This window comes from Euprymna scolopes, chromosome 33 (genome assembly GCF_053919585.1).
Source record: "Euprymna scolopes isolate OS-2025 chromosome 33, ASM5391958v1, whole genome shotgun sequence".
In the NCBI taxonomy this organism is placed as follows: Eukaryota; Metazoa; Mollusca; class Cephalopoda; order Sepiida; family Sepiolidae; genus Euprymna; species Euprymna scolopes.
This window is the reverse complement of record NC_136514.1, coordinates 59196565-59221049: the sequence shown is the minus strand read 5'-3', so window position 1 is coordinate 59221049 and position 24485 is coordinate 59196565. Positions and strand designations below refer to the sequence as shown.

The window sequence follows — 24485 nt, the reverse complement described above, 5'->3', positions numbered from 1 at the left end:
ACTGAGCAATTGACGGACAGATACGAAAGGTTAAAAATTAAACGATTTTGAGCTATGAATGTTTAATTTTGTGCATATGCAAAATTAACAGCAGGAGTAATGTTTTATTCAACTTAACCTGCTAAGTTGAACCGTTTTGTTTTCAATTTTGACCCCTTAGCAACAATTTGGGGGGGGGCTAAAAAACAAATCAAAGGTGTGCCACAGGTCCAAATATATCAAATTTCAATTCTGTAGAGAGGAGTTTAGTAGAGACTTTTTGCATACACACATACTATACACACCAAAAAGATCACTTATTATATACTAGCAGATGTACCGGTATTAAAAGTAATATTAAATTCCTTAAGTAAAAAAAAAAAAAACCAGAAAGAAACGGAGACATGTGCATGTGAGTATCGTTTTTTTTTTTTTTCTAAACAGTTCACTTCTTGCAAGTACAAAAAAAAAAAAATACTTGAGCTGAAATCGAAACCAAAACCTAAAGACAGTCAAGTACGATAACCATTAGGAGAGTTTACCACAATCTTTAAAAAATGTCTTCAAACCTACTTATTCTTAACTAAAGGAAACTGTCATGTGAATGATCCATGCATGCGCAGTCATAAAACAGTTGACAAATAAATAAAAAAATTTTCCCCCGATGAAAACCGATTAAAAAATTTTTCACGTGTCTGAATACTCTATATACCAAATTGCAAGTTTGTAGATAAAAAATTTGTTGACTATATAGGTTGAGTTGTACTCACATTTTTATATATATATTTGTGTGCTAGAACATTTTCATCTTAAATTCTACACAATTATGCAGAATGTAAAAACTATGCATAAATAGAATTCTGTATAATAGTGAAATGATACCAATGCTCTAATAAGAAACCAAAAAAAAATGAATAAGTAATTAATTAACTCATTTTTCAAAGGAAGATGCAAATTAGTTAACCATTATGTATCCATGACTGAGTATATCAAGTTTATTTTAATAATTTTTAAATAGAAAAAGTAAACTTTTAATATCAATGTCAGAGCGAGAAAAAAAAAATTCAACTTTATAGGTATATAGATATACAGTGTTTAAAACATGATATAAATGCAGGTGTGCCTTAAGGATTGATCCTGGACTTTTATTATTCCTGATATTCACAAATGACCTCTCTGATAAAATTGATGGGTATATTTGCTGATGACACCATATTCTACAACAGACACGAAGGGAAACAAATGAACACATATCTAAGGCAATGATGGAAACACTAGAATAAGACCTCCAATCTGTAGTGAAATGGGGACATAAATGGATGGTAACATTCAATGCTGCCAAGACTAAGCTTCTTTCCTTTAATAATTACAAGAAACCTTCTCAACTACTGATGGCTAATGATACATTACCTGAAAGTACTTTGTTCAAACTCCTCAGCTTAACATTCACAGGGAACAAGAATTGGAACAGATACATTGGGGGTATTGCCAAGGCTGCTGCAAAGAAGGTGGGCTCTCTACCATGCTAAAAAGTTACTTATGCCTGAGAGTATCCTGTAACTCTATAAGGCCACCATTTGCTCATGTATGGAGCATTGTTGCCACATTTGGTGCTAGTCTCACTGTTAAACAAAGTTCAAAAGAGAGTCGCCAACCGTGCTGTCAGCTAGGCTTCAACCTCTGTCCCATTGACGAAATGTTACAAAATCAAGGTGTGGCAGTTGACAGAAACAAAAGAACGAGAGATATATTTAGGATTGGCTCTACAACGGTTGGGAGCAGTTTGTAGAGTCTAGTGTTGGTGATGTTTTATGACAGCCAGTTGGTGTTAGTTGCGAGTTTTACACAGTCAAAAGTAGATTATGACTTGTACAGATCAGGATAGCCTTGGGAGATCAAGATGAACTGATATTAACTGATGAACTTGGCCTCACCAGAATATAGATGTGAACCTTAATGTGTACAGGGTTGATGATGTCACACACACACACACACACACACACACACACACACACACACACACACACACACACACACTAATATTTACAGAAATTGTCAGAATCTGTTTTCCTTTAAAGTTGTTTTATTTTATTTTTATACTTGTGAGCCAATGCAACCATTCTGCAGTCATTAATGCATGGGAGATGATGAGATGACAAGGTCAGAACGAGAAGAAAAGATGAACATGAAATCCATAATAATAATGTTGGAGTCAGTGGTGTTGTAGAGTATGGTCATTGACATAAACTGAAAGGCAATACTTACACACTTCCGCTGTGTGCAGCATGGTGCACCATGGATCTTCCCTGCTTATCAACTGCATTAATGTTGGCATTATGTTGTAGCAGCAAATGTACATTGGACACCATTCCTCTTTTACACGCATAATGCAATGGAGTCTCATCAAAGAAATTGCAGACATTTGAATCCGCACCTGCTTCCAGCAGCAAATAGATAATTGTCCAGTCTCCACCCAGACATGCCTTATGTAATGGCGTTTGTAGATGCCAACCTGAAACATAAGTAAAACAAGGACTTACAGTTGAGCATATTTGGGACAAGGTAACTACATTACATCTTCTATTATATAAAGGGGAGTTGTCTGTGCATTTGTATGTCCAGCTAAAACTTCAAAAATACATAACAAACATCTACAAAGTTGGTACATTTTTTAATCAGCATAATCCCAGAAAAATAATTTCTAAAATTTAGAAAAAAAGATTAATTCTTTCAGGGTCAAATGGCTATTTGCATTATTGAATGTTATCAAGAATTACACACAATTTCTAATGTTATCATCTATTATTCTCTAAGAAAGGAGTCAACATTATTTTAAATTGAAAGATGCTAACTCAAGATTTATTGTTTTTTGAATATTGCCATTTCTCTACAAAAAAAAAAATAGGTGAGAAAAATTTAGTCTTAGTAGTGCTCTAGAGGGATCCTTAATTTTATTTGGTACTTTCTGAAGGCCTTATAAGTTATTTTTTCCACTCCTTACAAAAAAAGGAATTTCTTTTCTAGAGGGATTACAACTTAATACTATTTAGCCTTCCATTTAGTTTTGTATGGCCCTAGGCAAATCTGGGTAGCCCTGTTAGTAATGATATAATTGACTTTATAAAGGACTATCAGATATGCACAGTGTTGCCCAGGTGTCAAATATCCCAAGATATTTTGTTATACATAGTAGAATGATTAAATTGTCGCCTTAAAGAAAACAACATTACAGTTTTATTTTAAAACTTTAATTGAAAAACTCAATTCAGGTAGCCTGATTATGTAGTAGAGCTGACATCTATTCATTGTAGCCACCTTCAGCCTCAATCATCACCTCGATACGGGTCCAGAACTGGAAGCATGCCTTTTCCACAAGTGCCAGCAGGAGCTCAGCGAATACTTGGCGATCAGGCTGGCTTTGGTGGTGTGGGAGGTCATGTTGGTGATGTTCTCAACATATGACCAAACGAAGTAGTCTAGCAGGTTCAGGTCGGGAGGGAAGGGGTCCAGTGAGAAAAGGGTACAAAGTTGTAGCACTCCTAAAGCCAAGCCTGGGTCTCTTTGTACTTGTAGGCCAGCGCCAAGTTCTGCGGCCGCACCTAGGGTCTGCCAGCGGTCACCTGATTGCACCAGATCATCACACTCTTCAGCACATCTAGGTATACTTTGGTGTTGACTTTCAAGCCAACTTTGAAGATGTTAGGTGGCATGATGTAGCCCTCACTTGAAACCACACCAAAGATCATAACCATGGCTGGAAACTGTTTTCATCAAGCGCTGAACCATCCGAATTTGTAGAGAGCAGGAGTTGTACAACAGCACATCTCAGATCTCATTCGTTGAACATTGTATCACTTTCAGACATGATAAAAGGCTCCTATCGATCTTGTGAATTGTACAGAACTGCCCAACTAGTAGATAGTCTGCAACAAAAGAAAAAACTTTTTCATCAAACAGAAATGGAATCATGTTGTCTCTTCTAGGGTGACAATTTTATTGTTGTACCCTGTATATGAAGCTAAAATGAAACATTTTAAAGAAACTTGCATGACTAATGTTTTTAGCGTTGCCTAATTCTATGGATCTCTTGTGATAGTAAATTCTTTTTTTTTTGGGGGGGGTATTAAGTTTCACCGATATTACATGGTTAAAAGTGAATAAAGAAGAAAAAAAGTTTAATTACTCACACAAAGACTCAAAATTTTTAATTTATGATATCCTTAGTCAGAGAAATATTTCAAAAGAAATTATCTTTTGTTGCCAGAAGATTTTAAAGAGGATTCTTTTGACTGGATTTATAACCCTGGAATCACACAGGAACTGAAATTGAATTCATGTTGACAAACCAACTGCTAAGTTAGCACGAGAACCTCTTTTATAAAGAACGTCACTTAGTATTAGAATATTTTAGAATCCTCTCAATCTTTCTTGAAAATCCTGGAAAGTTCTGGGACCTTCTGAATTTTTCTAAATCTTTCTATTTTTTTCTCTGTAATTGTAGATTTTCTTTCACGAAAATCTGAAATTACAGATAAGACCTGTTTCTATATTTAAAGAAGATAAAGCATAACACTAATGTATACATTATGTTTGGATAAGGTAAAGATTGTTGAAGGTGATAGGTTTGAAGAGTAGTACAAGTAAAATTTGTAGAATTCATTTTTATTTTGTGGAGTATATCGAGTGTCGTTCTTCTAGCATTTAAAATGAAAGTTTTGGGGTATTTTAAAGTTTTCATGAAGGATTATATTATGTTGTATTCATCTGATAGATATTATGGGATGCAAATTCTAAAGGCGTTAAGATATATACTTATTATGAGGCCTATTCTTATTGTTGTGATGGCGTGAAAAGTTCATTAGTTTTCGCAAAACCTCACCACTTCAATCCCCAGACACTTCCTATTAATATGTACAACAATCTTTACACTGTCTTATCCAAATATAGTTTCACAACCTCACTCACAATTAAAAGATATTTTTAATAAATATTAAAAACACTATGTTATATTGTGAAATATAAGATCTCCATCAAGCCTATAGCTACATGTAAACAAAACAGATTGCATCAGCAGGAGTGGAGACACCCAAACATCAGGAGCAGCCACTGATATGACAATGTCGATTCATAAACAATAATGGCACTAACTGGTGCATAACTACAATATTCGATTGATTGTAAATGATGCATTAAGTTGTTAAAAACTATCCTTTTTTACCCATCCTTCCACTACAATACACAGTTCATTATAGCAAAATTATTGGACAAAACACATTGCCCAAGGAAATAGCTATGCTAAGAGAGAGAGAGAAGACCAGAAGATTTCAACAGATAGGATATGAATATGTAATCAAAGATATTTATAAAAGTGGCACTGTCCCATCAACGAAATGCTGCATCCCTCTGCCTGTTCTAGTTTTAATGGTGTTGCTCTGATGAACTACAAGCACTTGTATGCCCCCCCTCGACATAAATACCCCTGACAAACCCGACAAGCAGCTAAATCCCACGCATACACAGTAGAGATCCCTAGGTGTAAGAAAGCTTTCTACTCTAATAGTTTCTTCCCCAGAATTGCTAGACTTTGGAACTCCCTTCCGGGATTCTGCTTTCCCAACTGAACTGAGATGCAGAAGTTCAAGTGTAATGTGAACAGACATTTGCTGTTCATTTCCCTTCATAATATCCCTGCAACTCATGTCCTCGATAGTAGCCCCCTACTTCAAAGTGGCACTTTGAGGTGAAAATTGAATAATAATAATAATAATAATAAAAAAAACAAAAAAAAAACAAGTTACAAACTTAGTCTAAAGTCATTCACAGACATACTAGGTTTAAATAGAAATAAAACAAACACGGAATCAGGGAAATGAACATTTCCCTACAAGGTTAAATGTATCATTATATTATGATACATCTGACAGCAAAAGTTTTCTATTGTTCATATATATATATATATATATATATATATATATATATATATATATATATATATATATATATATATTAGACATACCTAACATTATTTTAAATTAATTTTTCAAATCAAATTTCAAATAAAGAGCATACACAAGGTACTATAGCTATTTACAGCCATTTCAAAGCAGTGTTTAAGTTAAACAATCAATAATGAATAATAAATACGACACTTAGCTTAGGGAGTCAGATGTAATTCAATTTTTTGTAGTACCTGTAAGCAGTGGAATTACTGTTAGATTGAGAGAAGATAATCAATTTGTGTGCAAGAAGTTTAAGGTAATAGAGATGGATGAGAACTCAGATGTGGAAAAAGTATATTTGGATGACGAAGCTACAAAGGTTTTCTAGAAAGTTTGTTACCTTAATGATACTATTACAGAACAGGAAGAGCAGGTGCTCGTATATTTGATATAGTTAGGAGTAACTTCTATCATTACTAACAAAGCATTAGCACTGTTGACCAAGAAAGAAGTCTATCAGATATGTGTACACAGTGTGATGATGTATGCAAATCAAACTTGGATAGTGAGTGTTGAAAATATAGTTTGCATGAAGAAAATTCAGAATGATACAATGGATTGAATGTGTAATGAGAGTCTTAAAGAAAGGCTCAGTTCTAATGAGAGGTAGATGTGTCCAGTACAGGAGACTGATAATATGTCCATATTGAAAGAGTGGATGAGAGTTTTAGGGTTAGTAAATGTAGCACAGTTAAGGAAGTAGGTCCATTTCATAGAGGAAGTCTAAGGACAACATGGGAGGAAGAGAAAGTACCACAGGAGATCTGATAAAAATAGATCAGAGGGAAAGAGATACAGAATCTGCTGTTTAGAGAGCTATACCAATCAAACAAATACGGGAAAAATTCACTTTACAAGAACAAAAAAGATAATCTAATAAATTAATGTTTACATCTATTGCAATAAAAAAATAAATAAATAAAATATACGAGGGTCATTTCAAAAGTAATGCATCCCATTTTTTTGTAATTATAAAAAAAGGTTTAAGAGCTATGAAGATGCGAATGGTACCATTCAAACGAGATTTTTTGTACTCCAGAATTTATTTTTTACCAAGTTATCATCATTCTCTATGCACTTTTGCCAGTGATGGGGTGATGGGTGTGCATGGTTGTCTGGAGCATGCTTTATGACTCACATCTTTCGCCACTCTGAAATTGACAAACCCATCTCCTAACTATTGACATCAACTGCATCAGCTTCGTAAACATTCAACAGGCGCCAGTGAATGTTGATCGGTTAATTTTTTCTGCATAGATAAATTCAATGGTGCATTTCTGCTGACACACATCCATGACAAATTACTTTCTTAGAGTCTTACACTGTCAATATCTGCAACACAGATAAAACTTTCAGGACATGAATGCATAAATTCAGTCATAGCAATGCACTTTGCAATCCTCTCCAATTCATTCAGGCAGAATAAAAATAGGAGGCATTACTTTTGGAATGTCCTTCATATATATTAATGCTCCCTATCTTGGGTTGAGGATATTGGGAAGTGATATACAAACTGCCATTAGCATATTAAGCGATGCTCTTTGTGTAAACAAATTTGAACAATATCAAAACATTGTTAATTCACTAGCCGCATAGCAGCCAGATAATGCAATAGCTAGAAGCTGCGACTGTCGTTTGGGCAGTCGAGTTTCCATCCTGGCTTGAGGTAGTTGCTTGTATAGCCGCACTGATGAGCTGTGATACAGCAAAACAGTACTGTATGTGGATGAGTATATATATATATATATATATATATATATATATACTAGCAAAAGTACCCGTCGTTGACTGGGTTCAAAAACAACCCACAGGAAATGGACTCTGATTTATGAAAGTATGATAGGTTATGAAAAGGAAGGGTTGTAAAGAGATAGCTTCCAATTTGGGGGTATCAAAACCAAAGCAAAATATGATGAAAGTAAAAATAAAATAGATAATCCCCATAATTTATTATACCATACCTGTTCACACTGAAACACTTATCACAATATTCTGTGGATCTATATTAAAAAACTTTGTTAAACTTTGTTAAACTTTGTGACATATTTCCATTCTATGGAGGTCAGGTGCGAACGAACACCCCATAATTTTATTATACCATATTTCTTCAAACTGAAACATAATTATCAAAGTATACTTATGCAGATAGATATGAAAAGTCTTTATTAAAGTTTGTGCCTATTTCCATTCTATGGAGGCCAGGTGCGAACGCAGACCCCACAATTTTATTATACCATCCCTATTTAAGTTAAAACATACTTATCAAAGTATTTTTATGTACATTATGTATGTTTTTTTTAATTTTTTATTTCCATACTTTGTGGACCAGGCGCGAATGCAGACCCCACAATTTTAATGAACCACTGTTCTATCAGATCAAACATACCCATTCCTGTGTCTCGATACATCTATCATTATATTTAATCAGTTTTTTAAAATAATCAACCATATAGGAGCCTATTCGTGACCAGACACACACACACACACAGCTTATATATATATATATATATATATATATATATATATGAGTGAATGAATGACAAAATATACTTTATTTCCTTATAATATATACCAATTCTTATTTAAGAAGCTCAATGTAATTACAGAGCAATATAGTGAATGAATGACAAAAGTCTATATTTCAAAGTTCATGGCTCATTAACAGGACTAGATAGATTCACTTATTGATGTAATAATTAAGTGATTGATCTTGTGGTACAAAACAGATATTGTCAAGAATTGTAAATGTCAAATGAATAAAAGGAATAAATTGTAAGATGGTCAACATCATGAACTTTGGCGATTCTGAATTTTTGAGATAAGGAGTGTACCACGGACCGCAAGAACCAATGCCACAGTAGGGCAGGTCGATTTTGGAACCCGGTGAGGCAATGGTGATGATAGTTGGGGTTTGACATAAGAAAAGACCTACACAAAATATTTTTCTCAAAATCGTTATCTTTGCTTGAGGAAATGACTTTAAAAGTTGAAAAATTGAAGTAATTAAAATTTTTTCGGTGAATTGTCAAGAACGTCCAGTCATCAAAACAATCCGTACTGTTAAGAAAATAGAATCATTATTTAGAATAATTTTTTAACTACATTTTTAAATAAAATGAGTGAGGATAATGAATTGATAAAATAAATATTAAGTGTAAAGGCAAAATTATGTTTTTTGAATAATAATGACCAAAGTTCACTTCTTCATTTCAGGAACTTTTTTTTGGTGGAAACATTTTAGATTTCACCGTCACAAAACATGCTTGTTATTGATATTGAAAATTAACGTTTGTTTATTATTTAATTTGAAAACATTACAATTTAGGCTTAATTATTTTGAAAGGAAAAACGTAAAAGACTTGTTTAAAATACATATTATTATATTTCAAGTGTCTGCAGTGAATTTAAACATATTTGTTTTATTTTTTTAATTTGTTTTTCTATTAGGTTGACACAAATGTCATTTTTTGACGTTCAAATGAACGTCAAAAGCATTATTTTTGCACCAACCTAATATTTCACATCAAATTCTATTTGAAATTTTTATTAAAATATGGTAATACTCCAGTTTTATATTAAAACAACAACAAAAATATAGTCCATACAATTTTATTCTACACATTCTTTACGAAACATAACCACGTAAATTTTCAAGTTTTTCTACTTAATAAAAAATACTTTGCAGAAAATTAGTGTCAAATTTTAATTTCTTTTATTTTTAGGGAATAATTGTTTCTAAGCAGTGTTTTTCTTCTAAAATTATAGTTTTAAAATCAGATAACCCACAAAGATTAATACATGTAAATAAGGAAACTCCTTTAAAGGTTTTTCGCTATGTGTGCATCTATGTTATTGTGCTAAAATAACTTTGTTATTTAGAAAGGCATTCTTAATATGGGAAGGAGGTTGTATTGTAACTATTCTGTACTTTCACCTAAAAATTTAAACAAAAATATCATAAAAATTAAATTTAACTTGAAAATACTATTAAAAATAGTATAGTAACAGATGCACAAGCACTGGTTTTTCAAACTCTAAACACTAAACTCATTTAAAATGGCACAGCTACAGCAAGAATGAATCTCTTTATGGATAAATTCATGTTATCGAAGGCAGAGCTAAAATCTGCTAAAAATGTCTAAATTAAACACTACTATGCCTCTGATTTGGTTTGGTCCTCTCTCTTCAATACATCTAATTCAACTCTACAAAGTGTTAGGAGAAACATATATACCCCCCCTCCTTATATCATAATGGATATATAGATATGAGCCAGACAGACCTCCCCTTCCAAGTCAAGCAGCAGACCTCCCCTTCCTAAGTTGAACAGCGAACAATCGAACGACACAACCTCTCCCTCCCTCCCTCACTGATCAACTATAAGCAGCAGTCAAACACCCACGCAAACATAGGTAACCATGACAACCGACATCAGGCGATCGTGACGTTAAGCGCAGAAAGAAAACATGTGAAAAAGTTTAGTTTTCAAGCTGACAACCGTTGTGAAACGACAGCAATATTTTCTGCTCCCCAAAAAGCAGGAATATGCACCCGCGTGGATGACGCATGGTGACCGACAAATGATCAGCTCAACTCAACTTGGCGGACGGCCATGAGACCAAAAAGGGACATTTACCCCAACATGGAATTACCTTGGTCAACATAATTTAACGAGAGCCGTTCTACCCGAGAACTTTGTCAGGACAAACCGCATATCGAAGATGACGAAGAAAGAAAAAGAAGTGATAAAGAAAAACTAAGGACATTATCATGTCATCAAAATGCGCACGTCAGGGGAGAAATTCCCACCAAAAAAAAGTATCATTCGATATCCATTCTCTCATATTTCACCTCCCCCTCAGCCCGCTCAGTGACAGTCGAGTTCTTTCCGTGAAATAATTTCTTTCCTCACCAAGCATAAAGGTGAAAGAATTGGAAAAAAAGAAGAGCGAAAGACAGAAAGAACATTGTTACTTAACTTTCATTTTGATTGTTCTAATGTTTGTTTCAACTGTGACTTTATGCATTATCAAAAGAAAAGAGAAATCATAACCCCATCCCAACCTGATATTGTCTGCGACCCAACTTTCATTTTGATTATCCTAATATTTTGTTTGGCCTGTGTCTTTATGTTTTGCCAAAGTCTGTGACCCGACTTTCATTTTGAATATTCTAATATTTTGTTTTAACTGTGACTCTGTGTTTTATCAAAAAAGAAATAAAAGGAGAGAAAAGGAAGAGAAAAAAATAATATATCTCCACCAATGACCCCCCCCTCCCATCCTGATCTGATGTTGTCTGTGACTGGACTCTCATTATGACTGTTTTATTATTTTTATTTCCTTCATTTGTTTTTTTTGTTTGAATAATAAATTTATATATTTTAACGTTATTCATTTGGTGTCCAACCTTTTTCATTCCCCGCCATCTTTATTATTAAACGTGAATGTTATCGGGTAGTCCATGACGATTCCACTGATTCAAAACTTGGGAAATGCCATGCGGTTGTGATATTATTACGGCAAAATTCCACACTTTTTCTTTTTCTTACAACATGTATTTGGGTATAGAATTTCTTGCGAAATTCCTAACCCCTAGGCTAGATCTGGAGCACGTCACAAAAGTTTTTCATTATTTCTTATAACTGGCACTTATTTTTTTACATATGAAACTGGAAGATAGCCTAATACAGTTTCCTTCAGTTATAATCCATTTATTTATTTTACTTTACAGATTAGAATGTCAGTAAAAGCATGACGTTAACCCGTGGTTCACAAAATTTGCTGGTCCACCTTGTCATTTGGATGAAACAGCACCCCCAACTTCACAACAAGTCATCCAGTTTAGTTACTTCCTTGAAAACAGTTATTCCCACTTAAAAAATAGTGAGATTTCTAAGTTAATTGCCAAGGAAATAATTAGTATTTGGCAAGTAGTCAATCCACAATTGCCCTTGTTAAGGGAACGTTACATAGGACAGAAGGTTAATATATTTTGCTATAAGAGGGTCAAACTAATTGACAGGAAATCTCTTGCAGCAATCAAAGTGAAAAGAATGAAGGAACAGCTAGACAGACTATTTGATATATTTTTTGTAGCTGTAAACTTTCTGTCTTGAGATGTGATGACTTTGCAGTAAAGTGCAAGACAGAAAATTGTCAAACAAGGCACATAATCTGCACTTGTCCTTCTAAAAAGGAGGTAAAATTAATTCTATAGATTCACCTGCAATTATGTTCCTTTTTTTGTGGAAAATAAAATATATTGGTATTTTATTATGTAATCTGGCTCTGTTATTAAACATGCAAATTTTCCAATTTTCAGGTTCCTGTAGAACTGCCATTTACAGCAATTTTTAAATTAATTGATGGAACAACAAAAAGCCTAACAACATTTACTGGTCCTTTGGAGAAACTTTGTATCAATAATTATCAAGATTTGCCTCAAGTAGAATTCTAAAAAATTAGTGGGCCTCCCGATCATCATTATCTGACAGCAGAAGAAACAAATAATTTAGAGGCTATTTAAGAAACAAATAATTCAGAGGCTACTTTTTGAGTATGCTGTTGGCATATCTTGTGGAGAAGTTAACTTTGAAAATTGGGCCCTTGAATCAAGGAAGATGGCTAACATAAACCACAAGATTAATGTGTTTATGGACTAGAGTTGTCTATCCTCAAACACTGATAAATTAAAACTTTTGGTCAAATTTATCATCCAAGTGTATGCAGTTAGTTGGTTTGAGATCAAAACCGACAATATTTTTTTTTAACCAACAACAGTATATTTTAATATGATTCAGAGAACAAAACAGTTAACTGAAATCCAAATTACTGTTTAAAACAGTTCAAAATATAGTGCTTTTGCACTACTTCCGGAAAATATAATATCGATAATAAACTCAGATGAATTGGATGTGAGAGAAGAGGGCATTCAAACAATTTTGTCCATTAGGTAAATAAATATTTATCCATTAAATTTTATTAGTTTTCTTAATTTACCCAAACAATAGTTAGTTTTATTCATATTACATCGCAAAAATATTTTTTAAAAATAAGTGTTTTCAAATAATTTTGTTTTTATTTTTGTGTTATTTTTTTCCAGAAATAGTGAACTAAAAAAAAAATAAATAAATAAAAAATAAATTTTTTTAAATGAAAAGATTACTGCTATCAATTTTGCAGCCACACACTGGTCAAATTTGATTGATTTTTCTCAAAAAGTTGTATATGGGCAGGAAGCAAGACATAGACACATTATTACAAAGTCATTGTGCCAGCAAATTAGACCTTCATTTTCCTCGAAAGGAAAGTATACAGAACAATTTAGGTCTATTATAACAGTTTATATTATTGCATTTAATAAAAAATTAAAATACATGGTTCTGTAACTTGTATTAAGTTGTTATATTGTGTAATACATATCTTTTTGAATTGTGAAATTTAAAAAACTTAGTTGCTAATTAGCTTTTTTTACAATTTTTGTTTAATCAATGCAGTAAAAGTTGAGATATTTTGCTAGGTGTGGTTCACATAATTAAAATTATAATTCATGTATATACTTTTCTTTCAATGTATTTCATATAAATATATCAATTTTAATTGAATATTTCATAAAAATAGTGAAATTTCAAAGTCAGTGTTGTGAAAAATGCTATGAAAATGAAGGATTTTTCAGCATTTTTCTACACGATTTTTAAAATTAAATGCTCAATTTTCTGTTCAAAATAAGAATCTAATTTTTGGTATATGTTCTTATCACATCAAATCCCAACTATCATCACCAGTGCCATGTTGATTTTCTGAAAAAAGTTGCAAATCGACCCGCCCTAATGCCGCAGTGGTTAGAGTACTTGGAAAAACCAATTGTAAAAGTGATATTCTCCTGAAGGTTGAAAGTTTAATCCACAGTGGGGCGACTGAAAAATACAATTACGAATAACTAAGGACCTCTATCCAGTCATGGCTGATGGAACAAGAGCATGTTACCCCCATAAAGTAAAAGGGTTCTGTTCAAAATTCCATCCAAGCTCCAGAGTTTGACAGAAACATTCCTGAGTTCAACAAGATACACCTGAAGGAGGTCAGAGGTTACATCAACCAAAACATTGTGAAAACCACACTCAAGATGAGAACAGTAGTCCAATGAAACCAAATAGTACATTAACAATTTTGTTTCCTCATTTTGTTTAAGTATATTTGTGCAGTTAAACACACCTAAAAAAATTTAAAAAATGCATTCATTTCTTGTTCTAAAAATAACAAATAAATAAAAACCTAATTACGCACGCAAAAAAAAAAAAAAAAAAAAAAAAAATTTCAGAGGCGGAAAGATTTTAAAGAATACGCCCACACAAATTCTGCGGGGAACAAAACTTAAAATGTGTTTTGTTCGGCAGACGTAGTTGAAAGCATACCATGTGACAAAAGAGTGCACTTCTCAGCCAATCAACGCTCAAAGAAGGATTTAATTTTCAAACCCTTTTTTCTCACATCACCTGGGAGCCGATCGACAAATACTTAAACAAATTTACTCACTCACTCAGCGCTCCGCGTTCCTCACTCTTCACTCACTTCTCTATTCACATCAACGACTCCGTTGCTACATATTTTTCCACCACCATGACAAAACACGATTATCCATACGCATGCACACACACCGTGAATAATGCAGATATTCAGCCGCACGCAAGGACATTTACCTTCTTTATTTCTCCTAGCACACATAAAAATTAAGCCGGTTTTCTCGCTGAGAAAACAAAGGACACTCTCTGCTTTTTCTTGTCAAAACAAAGAACAGTCTCAATAACAATTTGCAAGAACTGTCTATCCAGACACGCCTTTTGGATACTAAAAAAATGATTCGCTTGTTACTTGTTATTTGTGTGAATAAACACCGATTATTTCACATGTTTTATTTTATTTGTCGTGGGAAAAGGGATCTTATGAGACCTGAGTACCACTACACACTTTAGCTTTCTTTTTCATCATTTTAACTTTTTCACATCAATAATTAGTTTAATAGTAGAGATAAACAAAAAAATAATTCAATCTGTATTTATCAAAGTTACGTAAGACACGGACATGCGAGATCTTGTTTGAAAGTTTTAATACAAGTCATACTTTTTAATTGAAGTTTTAAATTAAAATTTAACCGATTTCGATAAATGAAACAGACTCCATCACCAGATTTTTTTAAAAAGTTGTTTTAAGTTATTCCAAATAAATAATTACGCACACACACACACACACATAAATTTTTTTTTAAATTAAAAATAAAATATTTTTACCCGATATGCATTTTTGGTGATAGGTAATTTCCTAAAGAGAGAAAGAAAAGGGGGTAAATGTTACTTTACGCTACAATAGAACACCGACCACTCTAATTTGGTTTTATAGCGGTATTCGAAGTTGCTGACAAATCTTTTTTTTTTTTATTATTATTCAATTTTCACCCAAAACAAGATACTCAAACTCATCGCAAATTTACCTTTTGCATAGCATGAACCCCTGGACCCTGGGACTATTTTGCACCATTTCACCGCCTTTAGTAGTTGTTTTCTTACAATGAAGGGACTTATCACATCGCGGAGGAATCTTTAGCAGACATTTGAAACAACAAGAAAGTAAAAAAAAAAAAAAAGGTAAATGTTACCTTACGCAACAACAGAACACCGACCACTCTAATTTGTTTTTTTAGGGGTAATCGAGGTCGCTGACAACAAATTTGATAATCAAACCCACCACAAATTTACCGTTTGTATGCTATGAACCCCTGGACCTTATGACTATTTTGTGCCATTTCACCGCCTTCGGTAGTGTTTTTCTTACACGTATGTTCGCGTGCAAACGGGCGTAGTGAAATGTCTTATCACATCGCGTAGGAATCTTTCAAATAAGAAAATTTAAAAAAAAATTTTTTTTTAAATATGGTTTATTATTTTATTTTTTTTTTTCATCTTACGTAGTTTTTAATACTTTTTTAATAGATCAAAAAAATAAAGTTTTCACAAGCGGACTGGACCAAACACATTTTTATGTTTTTCATTCTTTTTTTTTTTTGGGGGGGGGGGAATTCCAACGTAAATAAAATTTTTGTGAAATGGTAAATGTCGCCGTGTTACTTACAGAAAAATGGTTAATTAAACTGCAGAAGCACCTGTTAAAATACACAAGTCCTATAATTGAATACCCCCACTTCAAAAAAAGAACAAAAAATATAAAAATGTTTGGTGGTTATGTTTTTGTAAACCTCTCGCGAAAACTTTTTTTTAGATCAATTAAAAAGTATTAAAACTACGTAAGACAAAATAAATAAATAAACCACTTTTTTTTTCTTTTTTTTTTTAAACTTTATTTGAAATGACCGCTTGAAGATTCCGGCATGCCAAGATTCCTACGCGATGTGATAAGACATTTCACTACGCCCGTTCGCATGCGAACATACATGTAAGAAAAACACTACCGAAGGCGGTGAAATGGCACAAAATAATCCCAAGGTCCAGGGGTTCATACCATACAAACGGTAAATTTGCGGCGGGTTTGATTATCAGATTCGTTGTCAGCAACCTAGATTACCCCTAAAAAAACAAATTAGAGTGGTCGGTGTTCTGTTGTTGCTTAAGGTAACATTTACCAAAAAAATTGTGTGTGTGTGTGTGTGTGTGTGTGTGTGTGTGTGTGTGTGTGTGTGTGTTATGTAGTTTTTAATGCTTTTTAAATTGATCTAAGAAAAAAAAAAAAAAAAAAGCAAGTTCTCACGAGCGGTTTACGAAAACATTTTTATGTTTTTCGTTCTGTTTTTGGTGTGGGGGGTATTCAATCATAGAACTTGTGTAATTTAACATGTGCTTCTGCAGTTTAATTAATTCTTTTTTCGTAAGTAACGCGCCAACATTTACCGAGTAGAATACCGTTTAACATTTCACAAAAATTCTGTAAACATTGGGAGAGGGGGGGGCACAACACCACACCTACCCCTCCACTAATGTAAACGGAAAAATGGTTAATTAAACTGCAGAAGCACCTGTAAAACTACACAAGTTCTATAATTGAATACCCACCCACCCCAAAAACGAACTAAAAACAATGTTTTGTAAACTCATGAAAACTTTCTTTTAGATCTATTAAAAAGCATTAAAAACTATGTAACACAAAAAAATATGAACTACATTTTATTTTTAATTTTCTTGTTATTTCAAATGTCCGCTAAAGATTCATCCGTGATGTGATAAGTCACTTCATTACACACGTGCGCATGCATCATCTAAAACATTGCTGAAGGCGGTGAAATAATGCAGAATAGTCCCAGGATCTAGGGGTTCATACCATGCCAACGGTAAATTTGCGACGGGTTTGATTATCTGATTAGTTGTCAGCGACCTCGTATACTCATACAAAAACAAATTAGAGCAGTTGGTGTTCTGTTGTAGCGTAAGGTAAGATTTACCGAAAAGAGGGAGTGAGAATAAAAAAAAGTCAAATAATTGTTACCAAAGGCAATAAAATGTTACTTTACCTAATCTTGTGTTTTAAAGTATTTTAAGATGCTTTTACATTTTCTCGTTGCCTTCTGAACCTTGTAAATCAGACGTATTCAAGATGGCGTCAGATTTTACTGAAACCGCAATGTTGTAGAACAACTTAAACATTGAAAAGTAAAAAAAAAAAAAAAAAAAAAAAAATACAGCCAAGAAAAGTATACAGATCAGTTAAAAAGTTGAAAGTCACAGTTTTATATGAGGTTCGATTTTTCAGTTGTTAAATGGGTAAAATCAGACGGAAAACTCGTCTCCGGAAAACTCGTCCTCTTTTGCTAGGTAGGAAAACGGGTCCCTTATTGAATAAATATCGATTGAAAAAACATTTTATTACCGTTCTAGAAGAAGATATTGTCTTTAAAGAGAATACACCCGATAATATTTTTAAAAAATATTTTTACTTGTTTACTCTTGTTTAAAAAAAAATTTAATTAATTTTTCTAAGTTTTCGTTTTCTACCTAGCTTTGAAAGATTTTGGTCTTTCAACTTATTTTAAACGTTTATTTAATTTTAAAAAAAAATAAAAAAATAAAAAAAAATGTCGAGTATTACTTATGAACAAAAAATGTCCAACATAAGAGGATCACGTTTTAGGGGGATAATTGCTTAAAAATAGAAAATTAAAGAAACATTAAGGTAGATATAGTTTTAAAACGAGCCCCACCTCCAAAAGAAAATACATTTGTATATTTTTAGGTAATAATAATGCAAATGCACATCCCATAATATTTTAAAAACTATTTTTACATGTTTATTGTTTAAAAAAAATTAAATTGATTTTTCGAAGTTTTCGTTTTCTACCTAGCTTTATAAGTTTTTGGTGTTTAAACTTATTTTAAAGAGTTTATTTAGTTAAAAAGAAATAACAAGTAATGTCGCACTCAACATTACTTCGTAAATAATTTTTAAGAAAAAAAGTCTGAAAATCAAAGAAAATACTGAGGTAGATATAGTTTTAAAACGAGCCTCCCCAAAATAAAATAAATTTGTATATTTTTAAGTACTGCGCAAGTACCCCCCGAAATGACTTTTCAACGATACCCTCCCCATGTTAAGAATGGCGTTCGAAATAATAACGTTATTATTTCAGCGCGGTACCAAAATTACATAAGACCGTGTTTTCTTTTTTGTTGTTTTATTAAACTGAATTAATTCTTCTAAATAAAATAATTGCTTTCTTTGATAATACGCGTTTTCTTTCTTTATTTTGTTTCGTAATGACACAAAAAGTGTTAAAACTAGAGTATTTTTTTAAATAAATATTTGGTTTCGTTTTTCGTATTTTGACTCCGTGATCAAGTTTTTTTTTTTTTTTAAGCAAGAGTTAAAAATGTACTAATGTATAACATAAGGTATAGAAAAAAACATTTATAATGCCTACACAGCTTTATTTTCTCATATAACCACCATACGCTCTCAAGGGATATTACCTAAAATCGTTAAAAAAATAGTCAAAATTATTTTCTTTTAAAAAAAAAATAAATAAATAAAATAACTACCTGATCAATTTACGTGATCTTGGAATTCCATGATGCGTACGTACAAAGATTTTTCTGCAGTTTAGTTTTTTAAAAATGTTTAATTCTAAATAAATACCGAAATTGTTAACAACTGACATTTTCTCCCCCCCCCCTTGTTTGAGCGATAATTATATTTTTAAACTCATGAATAATTTAAAATGATCGATTCTTGGCATAACCACATTTTGAAGGTGTTGTAATGTTGCATATCTATTAAGAAAAGTCAATACAAATGATGTAATTATTATAGATATGTATAGAATTTAAGAATGAAACTCGTAGAGTTAAACCGCGGTCACCGGTAAACTCAATCTGAACAACAAACAACAAAACGTGACTAGAAAATGAATTAGTTTGAATAAATAAAATAAATATATTTTATTTTATAAAACAGAAATTGTTTCTTGTTGAGAATTTTAAAAAGTGTTTTATATTTAGAAATAACACCCCTCCAAATTCTATTTTCCCTTTCAGACGATCACGTGCGATAAAAAATTGGATGGAAAGAAAATGCCCCCCCCCCAATTAACTCCAATCTCAAAAGGTGCAGATCTACAAATTTATCATTTGTTTTTAAAAACAAATGTTATAGATTAATTAAGTTGGTTATCTTGACGATTACTGTTTTCACTTCACATCGGTTGTTCCTTCGTCTTCAATTGATTTAAGGTACCTTTTGTTTATTAAATTGTTAGGTGAAAGCACAAAATTGGTAAAGGAAACGCCTCCTTCCCCATGTTAAGAAATAACGTTATTATTTAGGAAAATCATTCTTAACATGGGAGAGCCAACCGGAAGTGAAGTAGAAACAGTAAGCGTAAAGATAACCATTCGTAATTAATAATTGCAAAATTAAAAATTAAAAAAAAAAAACATTCGAAATATTCTTTAATAATTTACGATAAGTATTGAGTTTCTAAAAATCAACAGTTTAAAAGCTTCAAAATCACTTTAAAATTTCGCACGGCCACGTAGTAATTATCATGCATGCCTGTAATTTTGACGGCAAATTTTCAAATGTTTTTTTATTAGTATTATTTTAATTATATTTTTACAATTATTAAATACTATTTGCTTTTTAAAAAGTGGATAAATTTGAGAGCCCCGCCAATACTTTTGTCAGATAAATGTTGCTTGGATTATTCTGACTACTGTTCTTATCGCTAGTGTTATTATCGCAACGTTTCGGTCGATGTAACATTCGGGACCCGACTTTCATATATAGATTCTAAGATGAGAATAATAGCCCAAATAATCTAAATTCTCAATCCTCAGCTAAATATGTTCTGAAAACAAATAAATTTTAATATTCTGTTATACTTCAATATAAATCTAATTTCTAAGTTTGTCTTTTTTAAGGTGAAAGTTAAAGTACATTTTGGGAAATTTTTTTTGGGATGAGAATTGACAATTTATAACCGTTTATTTAGACTACTGTTATCATCTTGGATGTTATTCTCACAACGTAACCTTTGACTTTCTTCAAGTGCATTTTTTTAGCTTTGGAATAATACTTGATTTTCGCACATAAACTTTAGTTCTAAGAAAAAATTACTTCCTATTTGTCAATTTTAAATTAATGTAAAATGTAGTTACGAGGAACACCACGACGTCGTTATACATATAGTGTTGTTATTTAATTGTTAACTTGGTTTCAGCCCTACTTTATCCACCCTTGTTGCTGATGAAGATTTAAATATATAACTTGATATCGTCTCTGAAACGATCGTATACAATTCTAAGTTGTTATTGCTTTGAATTCTTGGAACGTATGTAAATGAACTTGTATTAATTCATTAATTTCATTTAACTCCTATTTAGTAACACACACACACACATTATATATATATATATATATATATATATATATATATATATATATATATATATATATATATATATTGGCAGAGAGGTCCGATGTTGCCTGGGATTGAATGAAGATCAACAAACGTTCCACACTTCCAATACTTTTATTGTCATCAAAATCGGTGAAATCGCCCATTTTTCAATTAAATTGATTGATAGTTGAGAACCCACCTGCATTGCACTGTAGAGAACCTACTGTTGATTTTATAAAATTATCTTCATATAGTAGCTTGAATTAAATTTAAAATGCAAAAGTCAAGTGTCATGATTCAATTGTGGTCTAAACAAAAACATTCAATTTGTATGCGTCCCTGTCTTATCTAAGAATATTCTGTTGATGTTATATGCCGAACCCTCATGTTATGCGGTGATAAAACTTCTCAAATGTACTTGTGATATTAGGCAGTATAACTTTGGTCAAAATTAAACCGTCTCTTTTAATTGGATTTTTTCGATTATCGATACTTACCAAAAGCATTCTAAAACAAAATCTAAGAACACCTCCAGACACAAAGTACCGAAATAAACATCCAAAAAACTGGTCCCAGCTGATTTGGATTGCATAGAGAACAAACTCACACACACACACACATATATATATATATATATATATATATATATATATATATATAGAGAGAGAGAGTGCCACTTCTTAAGAGAAGCTTAGCATCTTTTCAGATTGATGTCGAGCGGCCTCATGCACATAATGGGAACTTAGCTTCACTCTTTCATAATCGTTCACAGATGTGGCAGAGGAATTTGCCAATATTTGGTGGTGCTTGTGAAGGGTCTTTTTTTTTTTTTAATTTTCTTCCTTTGAAGATTGTAACGCTGGGTATGGGGCAGCTAAACCAATTGCTAATATTCACCTGCTTTTTATTGAAACCAACCAAGAGCTCTTTTTTGTATCCTCGTTCCCTTAAGTGCAATTGTCTGGATCTATTTTGCACTTGGTTCACCAGGAATATTAGTTAGGTAGGACTTCAGGTTCTTCTTCATAAGCCCTGTGGCATCTATAATAACTGGTATGATTGATATCTCACTAAAATTCCAGTTTCTTTTCATATCATACATGAGACCTTGGTATTTGGTCTGTTTCTCTTTTTTAGCTCTGTTCAGACCTCCATCATTAGGAACACTCACTTTAACCAAGGTTGCCACTCTTTCTGACTTATTCCATATAACTATGTTAGTTTCTTCATCATGCACCTTTTAATGCCTTGTCAAACAGCTTGTTGATTTAGAGACAAACCCACAAATATTACACCAATACTTAGATGGTGTGGGTGGCAGCACATCCTCATAAAATTGTAAGTCATGTTTAACATTGTGTGATTTCACATGTTCATCAAACTAGCTTTAGACAGAAGAAATCTGCCAGAGATTGTGCATCTCACTTCTTGTTGAAATTTGGTAGGAATTGCAGAATTCATCTTGGTTTCCAAGAGCACATTTTAATGCTAGTATATAAAATATATTAGATTTTAGATATATTGGATTTAATTGTGGAAATGGAAATTTAACAAACTTTTTTTGGATTTGGGATTTTTGGATTTTACCGTCATTGGATATTTTACCCTTCACCAGACTATCCATTCACGTGAAATTATCTTTTTCTTCACCATATTCCCTCTGCTTCACTATTTGTTATCAAGTAAGATCTATGACTTACTTGTAGCTTCATCAAATACTTCTGCAAGCAAAATCTGATCCTGCATTTTGTAATATCCTACCCTCTGATGAGAAGGAAAGTATTTCTTCGAAACTCCGCGGATTAAGGACTATCCACTTATTTTGTGCTTCCTTTTTAAAATTAAATATGTTTTTAACTCTTTTTCAAAGTGTTTTTTAACACGTTTTATTAACTACTTGTTCTTATATATATATATATATATATATATATATATATATATATATAACTACCAAGGAGACAAGGTTGCCCAGAGTTGAATGATGATCAATAAATGTATGTTTCAAACTCCCATATTTTTTATTGTCATCAAAATTGGTGAAATCGCCTATTTTTCAATCAAATGAATTGATTGCCAGCTCTAGTTGGGGACCCATTGTGGTGCACCAGGAGGAAGCTTCACATGCTTCTCCACAGTGACTTGGTTCACAATACATTGTCGTCTACATTGCACTATTGATTTTATATGTTGAACCTTTTGGTTCTTGTAGTAATAAAACTCCTCAAATGCACTTGTGACGTTAGGCTGTTTAAGGTTTTAACTTTTGTCAAAATCGCTTGTTCTTTCTTTCTGATATAATGGACTGATCCAACATCCCTCAAATGAATGGACTGTTATGTCTATAAAAAGACAAGCAAACTCTCCTCACGTGGGAGACAGAATTTAGTACTAAGCTGTCAATGGACGCTTAGAAATGTGTGTACCTTTTTACCTAAATAAACCCTTTCTGTACAACCCCAGTAATGACTTGTTATTCATATAATCTACGATATAACAACTGGCGACGAAGAATTCGAACGGAACTCACTAAAAAAAAAACAAAGCGAAGGAAAAAGCACACAAGAAGATTAACGAGCAGAAAACAAAAGAAATCCAAAGAAGGAAGAAGAAAAAAAACTTTGACAGAGCCAACATTTAAAAAGTAAGTGTTTCAGTCTGTTGCGGTCCTAAAAAAAAAAAAAAAAAAAAAAAAAAAAAAAAAAAAAAAAAAAAGAGAAATTGACATTTTGAAGCGAACGTTTTTTTGAAAAGAACATTTAAAAAAAAAAAAAAAGAAGTGTCCATTTCAAGTTTTATTCGGCTGGAAGTATTTTTTTTTTCCTTTTCGGAAGGAAATTGTGCTTTTAATTCATTGAATTTATAGGACATTTGAGTTAATCTTTTGTTTAATTGTGTAAAAAAAAAAAATGTTTTTTAACATGGAGCAATTAGCGGAATTCACTAGAACTATGCAATCTGCATTGTTTGCACAACAAAAGCAAATGGAATTACTTCAGCAACAACAATTGAAGCAAAGCGAAATACTACAGAGTATTTTAATGCAGCAGAAAGACTGTCGTTTCACTCCTGAAGGAATAGCAAATTCTTTATCCGAATTTGTATACGAGCCGACAAATGGGTTAACTTTTCTGGCATATTTTCGGAGATACGAAAATATTTTTGCTAAGAGATGTCAGTCTTGGACAGACGAAGAGAAGATTATCCTTCTTCTTCAAAAACTTGGATCTCAGGAAAATACAAAGTATACGAATTTTATCCTGCCAAAGAAACCTGAAGAGATTTCTTTTAGTGAAACAATAAAAATATTGTCAAAAATTTTCAGTGAACGAGATAGTCTATTCTATACACGTTATAAATATCACGAAGCAGGAGGACGAAGATTTTATTACTTATGCAGGGAAAGTGAATGCTCATTGTGAATCCTTTAAATTAAAAGACCTCAAATAGGATATGTTTAAAAGTCTAATCTTTGTGCAAGGTTTAACAGCCTCTAAAGATAAGGATATTCGTTCAAGGATATTATCCATTATGAACCAAGACACAGAAATAACGTTACAAAAAGTTACGGAAGAGTGTCAGAAACTGTTAAATTTAAAGCAGGACAATACA

At 32.4% G+C, this 24485-nt stretch overlaps 1 protein-coding gene across 2 annotated transcripts in view; it reads right to left on the bottom strand.

Moving 5' to 3' along the window:
- LOC145258247 (uncharacterized) overlaps positions 1–24485 on the bottom strand; it is a 101875-nt gene that overhangs the window by 59681 nt on the left and 17709 nt on the right. The window contains exons 1-2 of one of the 2 annotated variants that reach the window (XM_080116223.1): positions 17496–17611; positions 2245–2491 (exon numbers count right to left, since the gene is read on the bottom strand). In XM_080116223.1, coding sequence (XP_079972349.1) covers positions 2245–2348 — 104 coding nt within the window. In that variant the 5' untranslated portion in view covers positions 2349–2491; positions 17496–17611. Of the gene's footprint in view, positions 1–2244; positions 2492–17495; positions 17612–24485 lie in introns of those variants that run through there. The other variant, XM_080116222.1, reaches the window with a different exon arrangement.